Genomic DNA, 8,398 nt, shown 5'->3' with positions numbered 1-8,398 from the left:
TTACAGGCAAAACAAAACATTCTTTCCCTTTTTGCACAACATCAATCTAATTGGCCAGAATTCTTGAAGAAAGAAGAACCCAGAAACCTCATTGGCCGGAAGTGCAGATTCCATGGTAGTCTAGAAAGCTGCGGTGGTAGCCACGGCAACCGAGTTGATTTCAGAAGAAGTTGCTGTTTCTCCATCCTTGCTTCCATTGGAGAGAAGCTACCCCTAATGGCAGAAAGGTGTGGCTGTTTGGACCTGTTGTGGGAGGGAGAAAGGGGTAAGGCCTTTAAAAAAAAGAAAAAAAAGAACTGGACATCTTGACCTGAATTTTGTCCTCTTCCCTCCCCCATTCATATAACAACACGAGGAAAGTATAATGGTGGTTCTTAGATTGCGCCATAAAACATCCACGGAAATAATGAATCGCTGCATTTGTGATTAATTTTTTTGTGTGCAGATTTTCACATTCCCATTTGAAAAGTTAGAGGTTGTATGTAGTTGAAGTCTGTTCGCATAAATTAGTTCAGTTAACTATTATAAAGAAGAAGCAACTTTTCAAGTGGAAAGGAAGGATAAATGTGCATATCGCAGCGGCCCCCAACCTTTTCTATGCCCCAGATCCCTAGAACGCTACTGATATATTCTCGCACCCCTTACAAAAGTTTGAAATAAAGGCAAAGAATTATACGTATACACTCTAATTTTGAAAACCCAAGTTTTCGCACCACCTAGAATATCGTCTCGCACCCCCGGTTGGGAACCCCTGGCATATAGTTTGATTTAATGTTTGTTCAGTTGCAATTCAAATTACGGTATTAGATTGGTTAACAGCTACAGGCTTCATGATCAATAACATTTGTTTTTAAATGGAGTTACTGTATTTTAGACGTATGGTGATAGGATGAACAGTAACAACGTCAATCAACGAACTTAGCATCAACCATACAGCGTTTCTCAACTTTGGCAACTTGAAGAAGTGAGGATCTCAACTCCCAGAATTCCCCAGCCAGCCTGAACCCAGCCTGAACCAAACAGATGTTTAGGGTTTTTTTCCTCCCCTCATCTGTATGAATGCCAGGATGTACCTCACTCTGCAAAGATGCAGTTTCTAGAAACCTAGAAAAGAAGATAATTTCCAAGAAATTTGTGCAATAAAATCAGAGATGGTACCAAATTTGAATGAGTCCTCAGCATCTGGTCAATGGTATTTTCCATCCTGATTTTTCCTCGTATCATGTTTTTTTGGTCAGGAATCCCACCCATTCAAGCCCTAAACAGATGTGGACTTGCTTAGTTTCTCTGAGACCCATCAGCATGGGTGAGATGCTTAAGGTACAGATAAAGGTTCCCCCGCACATGCGTGCTAGTCATTTCCAACTCTAGGGCCCGGTGCTCATCTCTGTTTCAAAGCCGAAGAGCCAGCGCTTTTCCGAGGACGTCTCCGTGATCATGTGGCCGGCATGACTAGACACCAAAGGTGCATGGAACACTGTTACCTTCCCACTGTAGTGGTCCCTATTTTTCTACTTGCATTTTTACGTGCTTTCGAACTGCTAGGTTGGCAGAAGCTGGGACGAGTAACAGGCACTCACTCTGTTACGCGGCACTCGGGATTCGACCTGCCAAACTGCCGATCTTCTGATTGACAAGCTCAGTGTCCTAACCCACTGAGCCACCACGTCCCTTGAGATGCTTACACCAGGTCTAAAATTCTTCTCTTGGAATTTAATGGAAGCAGGGGAAAGGCTCCAAAGGGATAAAAAGGACCCATATTTAACTCCCTGGCCATCTTTAATCCTGAGGTCTTGAGTATGTGTTCATTCATAGCTAAAAATGCAGTGATCTCATCTTTTGTTGAAAGTTGACTGTCATGTGGTCAGAAGTAAACAACCCAATATTAGACCTGGCTATTATTAAACAGACATGATGGAAATCAATAGGGACCCATCCAGTCTGTTGCATAGCTTGGAAAGGAAAAAAAAAGATGCACAAAAATACATTCAATTTCACCATAACCAGATAACATTTGATAATATTTCAGAAAAATAAGTGTTTCAGAATGGCTTCTTAATTTTTCAATGATAAAAAATCCTGATCAAAAGTTGCTAGATTCTTGTCTGCCTGATGACTTTTTCCAGTCTGGCCTTCCAAGGAGAAGCCTCACAATTCCATCAGTGAAAATCAATCAAAATAGAGCTGGAAGGGACCTTGGAGGTCTTCTAGTCCAACCCCCTGCTCAAGCAGAAAACCCTATACCATTTCAGACAGGTCAATCTTTTCTTAAAAACCTCCAGTGATGGAGCACCTTCTCAAGGCAAGCTGTTCCACTGGTTAATCATTCTCATTGTTAGGAAGTTTCTCCTTAATTCTAGGTTGCTTCACTTGATTAATGTCCATCCATGGTGTCTTGTCTTGACTTGTATTGTCCTGTCTTGCCTTCTGGTGCTTTGGAAAATCCTGCTGGGTCATTTTACTCCTAAGTGAGGGAACACGTGGAACAAGAAATCTCAGAGGAATGTTTTCAGTACAGCCTAGGCCTAGGTCCTAGGACTACAATCGGAGATCCTTGCCATGTTTTACCAGATCTTGCAATCAATATCCAGGACTTTCCTCCAAACAACCATTAATCAGGAATTTTTTAAAAAAATAAATTAGAAACAATCATAATGACTCTAAATTTACAGTCTTTTTCTTCATCCTCCCTCTAGAGAAATCCCTTCCACTGCAGTTTCGTTAACAAGTATCACCAGTTTAGAGATAAATTTGTCTTTCTTCACTCAACCCCTGAAGATCAGCAGTGGCGTTTGCTCAGCTGGAAGTCTGCTGTTGGAATATATGTCCTTGAGTACCTCTTACTGGGTACTGGAGACAACTCACAGAGGCATGGTTCATAGTGGACTCTGGAACATCTGCTTAGATCCAAAATGCAACCTGTACCAGTTTAATCTCTTAGGTACGATCTCTCCACTCCGTCTTAATCTCTCCACTCCGTCTTGTAATGTTTTTAAAAAAATATTCATTCAGTTTATATTCTGCCTTCCCTCCAGGAAGCAAAAGCAGTAAGTACAGGTAGTCCTCAATTTGCAACCGCAACTGAGTCCAAAATTTATGTGGCTAAGTGAAACATTTGTTAAGTGAGTTTTGCCCCATTTTATGACTTTTCTCGCCACAGTTGTTAAGTGAATCATGGCATTTGTTAAGTTAGTAACCTCAGTGTCACTAAGTGAGTCTGGCTTCCCCATTGATTTTGCTTATCAGAAGGTCTCAAAAAGGGGATCACATGACTCCGGGACACTTCAAAGGTCATAAATATGAACTAGTTGCCAAGGATCTGAATTTTGATCAAGTGACCCCAGAGATGCGGTTGTAAGTGTGAAAAATGGTCCTAAGTCACTTTTTTCCCCAGTGCTGTTGTAACTTTGAATGGTCACTAGATGAACTGTTGCAAATGGAGGACTACCTGTATAGTGCTCACTTCTCCCATTTGTGTCCACATAAAGAACCCTGAGAAACAGGCTGGGGGTTGAGGGAAAAAAGGGGTTCAGCAATAAGAGGCTGCTGGAACTACGGATGAATTTACAATCCGTTCTCAAAAGACAAATTTCGGTCCTTTCGGGCCCACTTCAGCTGCTGTGTCAACTCTTGGACCTGCTAGTTGGTGGTGGCTTTTCCTGGCCCAGGACAAAATAAAACAAATAGAATTTAGCATGAACGTTAAAAGGTAACGCCTTTGCCCATGCTTTTTTCCAGGATGTCGATCTGATTTTCCAATCTAGCCTCTTACTTTTAGACCCAAGCCCAGAGAGACCAACCTTTTATTTGCTTAGACCTAATAGTCGGAATCTTCCCTAATTAAAGCTATACCTTCTAATCTACTAAATATATCCTGAGAGATATTAGGCTGTGGCCAGCCTGAACCTCTTCCTTCCTCCCTCTCCTATCCCCGATTCAGGACCGCACAGTCTTTTAATCCAAGCTTCTTTCCCGGGAAGCTCAGTTTCACCAGGATTCCCCCTCTGCTCCTGCAGGTGCACATTCCATTACACCAAGCCCAGATTTTCCCATGCAATTACTAGTTTCGAGATCAGACAAATTTGGCTAGGTCCTGCTACCTACTGGGACCAAATTTCTGAATTAACATCCCAATTAATGTCTAGGTAGAGATTAGGTACTTGTCAAGTTTCCGACGATGTATGGGCTTTTCAAGTGACTCTGAGCCATTGTTTACCTTAAAAGTCCTTTATTCAGCCTAATACACCGGCAAATGCTTGCTCGAAGGAAGCTGGAATCTGAAATCTCCGCCCCTTGCACAATATATTAAAACACAATTCTCCACCTTTCTAATTTTGTCATTAATCATATTCTCCAATTAATTTAAAGAATCAGTTTCCCTAAGGTATTATCTTCTTTAGTTAGAGATGGCCTTGAAGGTACAATCCTCCTCTTCCCCCCTCCCAACCTTAATCTCTTAAAGCAATACACAAGTTTAACATATGAAATGGCTACTTCTTCATCTCTTGTCAAGCAAGAACATTCGATGTTTGCAGCGTTGACAGTACTAAGCAATGAGGCAAAAGCCAGCTTTTTTTTTAAAAAAAAAATCAGATCTCACTTCCATTCTCACCATTAAATATTTGATAACAAGAGTAATGACCCCTCTGGTTCATTTAATTTCAGCATATATATATATATATATATATATATATATATATATATATATATATATATATATATATATATATATATATATATATATATATATATATATATATATATATATATATATATATATATATATATATATATATATATATATATATATATATATATATATATATATATATATATATATATATATATATATACACACACACACACACACACATACAAGGGTTGCTAGCAACGATGAACCAGACTGACTGAAATTTTCACTTTTCTTTTTAACATGTGAAGTTGTAGCTGTGTTAGTAAAAGTGGGACATAAAATGTATTGGAGGTTTAACATGCCTTTTACGAGGGTTATTATTTAGACTCGGCAACTTGCTACTAAATGGTGCAGAATTTTTGGAATTCTCCTTGAGGTGCAAGAACAGGGTTATGAGGCTGCAGTTGTCATGGTTCCGACAGATGAAACTCTTCAACAGAACCTTGAGGCATTGTTTACCTTAATGAATCTTTTATTCGAGTAGCATAATATTGGGACTTACATAATCGAAGCCAAAAAACTGAATTCCCCTCCCCTGGGCACGTAGTATGAAAGCACAATTCCCTCCTCCAATTTGCAGTCATAAATCACTTTCCCCAATTAGCTTGAAGCACAGGCTTCCTCTCCAGCTCTCCAGCCCGCCAATTGTTTATCATCTCTGATTTCAACAACCTTGGTTCTCACGCTAGGTTCAGTGTTGTTATGTCTAGCTTGACTCTCATTTACATACCGCCCCCCCAGCATTATCTAACTCTAAAAGCAAAAGGAAGAAAATGGCTACATTTCCATCTGTTGTCAATGCAAAAACATCCGATGTTAGCAGCGTTGACAGCAGTTACACATGCCCACGCACACTGATGTTTTCTTTCTTTTCTTGGGCACAGCTTTGCACATCCATGTTACCCGCACCTTCCTGCTGATGGCCCTTTTCTGTGGCTTCATAGGGTTGATTTTCATTTGCATCTCTTTTGAACGTAACAAGCTATACAACGTATCGGTGATCAAAGCAGCCGCCATCTTCAGCTTCAGTGCAGGTTGGTAAAAAGCTTTTAGACTCATTCCAGAAAGGCGTTTTTGAGTGGGCACAGCGTGCAAAAATAGCCTTTGCTTGCAACTCTTTAAAGCAGCTGGGTCTCTTCTTGGTATCATGTACTTCTGCGGCTGCTGCACAGTCTCAGGACAAAATCCAAAGGTGCTTTTTCAGGAGGCAACTGGTCTTTCTTGTTTTTTTCTTGGAAGATGTTTTGCTTCTCATCCAAGAAGCTTCTTCAACTCTGACTGGATGGTGGGGGAATGGAAGGATTTATACTCCTTGCAGACAGTTGGCCATTTGCCTTCTTTTTGAGAGTCGTTGAAGCCCCTTGGTGGTTCTTCTGTGTCCTCAAAGCCACCTGAGTGCTGCCAATGGGCGTGGAGCCTTCTTGGAACTCTCTAAAGGAATGCAGTCAGAGCTGAAGAAACTTCTTGGATGAGAAGCGAAACATCTTCAAAGAAAAACAAGAAAGTCCAGTTGCCTCCTGAAGAAGCACCTTTGGGACAACCATGACCTGGGTGACTGAGAATCTCCATAAAGTCTCAGGACAAAACTTTCAGGAAGGGCCTTTGTTCGTGCATCGTTTTGGAACTTACATCAGAAGCAGCTCTCAGCCCTTATTTGAGGGACTTTGTAAACACAGATGCTGTTCTTCAGGGGCTGGACCTGTGCTTTGCATGAAGGATGCCCTAAGGCTGAACTCAGGTATTTCTTCCAATTATTCCAGCTGTTGGACTGCTTGTCTAAAGCCAAAAGGGGATTTTTCAGGCAGTGCTTGCTTCCCAAAGTCACTCAGACAAATGAAAAAGAGGGAGCAAAAGAGACAATCTCTCCCCCTCCCCTGCCTTTAAGGTCACAATCCAAAGGGACAAGGCTGGAGAGAGACCAGCTGTTCCAGCCCAGAAAGAAATAGTGAGACGTAGCTTGGCCTTGGTAGATAGTTCAAGTCACCTAGCTACATGCTGTTGGACCTCCTGTTTGGTTATTATGGTATAACTCTTACTCATATAGATGACCCTGTGCTTGATGGATAATTAGATTGGGTGGTCCTTCAGTTCTGTTGTCCCAGGGCAAAATCTCAATTAAGAGCTGGTGAACAGGAGAGGTTTTCCACAGTGGCTGCAGTATTAATCAGTGGATAAGGTTCAGCCATGGTATTCTTTCCTGGAGAGAATGAGGTCCAGCTTCCTAGCAGCCTTGACGACGTGGTTGATGGGTGAGTTTGTTAGGTTGCTCTCCAACTCCCATTCCACACTTCCTTTGCCTTCTCTTTTGGCTCTAGGTTTCCTCATTCTGGTTGCCATGTCTGTGTTTACAGCCATTCTTAGGAGATCCCCAGGATACGCCCAACGTTTAGTAGTATTTGGCACATCATTCAGCTTGGGCTGGGCCTCCATTCTTATGTACATCATTACCGGTGAGTCTTTATTTTATTTTATTTTATTAAGAAGGCCTAGAAGTCCTGCAGTTATCTTTTCCTTTTCTACATTTAATGTCCATGTGTTTTTGACACTAGCAATGGTTTGAAGGATTTCACAGTTTCTTCCCTTCAGCCAAGCTGCCTGGAGCAGTTGGGAGATGAAGGCCAAAATATCTGAATTTTCAAGACTTAAGCATCAGGCAACTTTTTTTTTTAAAAAAATAACCAAATAAATAAATATAAATAAAAATATTACTATCTCCAGCTTTGACAGGTGACTTATATGATTCTTTTTTTTCCCTTTCTCCCCCAGGTATTCTACTTTTGCTGACTGAAAAAACCATTATTTCTTTAGTCTAGGCATCGGCCCTTCCACTGAGACTTTAAACCCATAACACATTTACTGGTTTCATAATCATGGAAACGATTATGCACTAGAGGATTGAACTGGGACAAATGCAACCTTATTCTGGGTATATGAAGACAGTATCCCATTTCTCCTTATTCCAATGTAATTGGACCATGTTTTGCTACTAGGAATGGCTATCAGCCAGTTCTCTCCCCGACTGACAGAACATTGGCATGTAATATTGTATGATAACTGGAAATGACTATGGCTTGTTAGGACAACCCAGAAACTATGACCTGGGGGGGGGGGAAACAGGAGCTTTCTTCACTTTTAAACTGGGTTTCCAGTTCTGACTTGCAGCTCATACTAATTTAAAACCTGTTGACTATCATAATGAGTCAGAGATGGCTGAAACAGAAAATTAGAAAGGAAGCGACAGAAAAGGAGCATGTGACACTCCTCCATGGCGGCTATTGTAAATTATACCTCATGTCTTGTAAATAATACCTCAAAAAAGGTACCGCTATATTGTGGTGGTGAGCCAAGGCAGACAATATTTCAGCCTTTCTCCAGCTGAAAATGAATTAGACAATGCGTAGGTTTGCTGAAGGAACATTAGCTTCAGGTGTAAGTGAGTGCATATAACACAAGTGTAACTAAGGTGGTAAAATGGACATCTTGAAGAGAATAGTGGAGTCCATTTTGTTTAGGCCCTGTTGTCTGAGGATTGTGCAAACACATGTGACTCTGTTGTGTAAATATCTCTTTGTGGGGATCAATTTACCTGTGGATTGTATCTGTCAGTGAAAACATATATGAATATGATTTTGTTTGTTAGTGGTTGTCAATCAACTCTTCCATAACTATGTATTTTGCCCCATGGTTGCCTAGCCTCTTTTGTTC

The 8,398-nt window shown here is 40.9% G+C and overlaps 1 protein-coding gene across 1 annotated transcript; it reads left to right on the top strand.

Annotated features, from left to right (window-relative positions):
* Positions 1 to 216: 216 nt before the first annotated feature.
* Positions 217 to 7,506, top strand: LOC308671872 (protein NKG7-like; the record flags this gene model as incomplete). The annotated part of the gene is made up of 5 exons (XM_081334355.1): positions 217 to 227; positions 2,697 to 2,941; positions 5,578 to 5,727; positions 7,009 to 7,143; positions 7,460 to 7,506. The coding sequence occupies 5 exons, from the start codon at positions 217 to 219 to the stop codon at positions 7,504 to 7,506; spliced, it is 588 nt and encodes a 195-aa protein (XP_081190481.1).
* Between the last annotated feature and the right edge of the window lie 892 nt (positions 7,507 to 8,398).

This window comes from Vipera berus (assembly GCF_964194415.1).
Source record: "Vipera berus genome assembly, chromosome: 9".
NCBI classification, from domain to species: domain Eukaryota; kingdom Metazoa; phylum Chordata; class Lepidosauria; order Squamata; family Viperidae; genus Vipera; species Vipera berus.
Note: the sequence above shows the minus strand (reverse complement) of the source record. Positions and strands in the feature narration are given on the sequence as shown.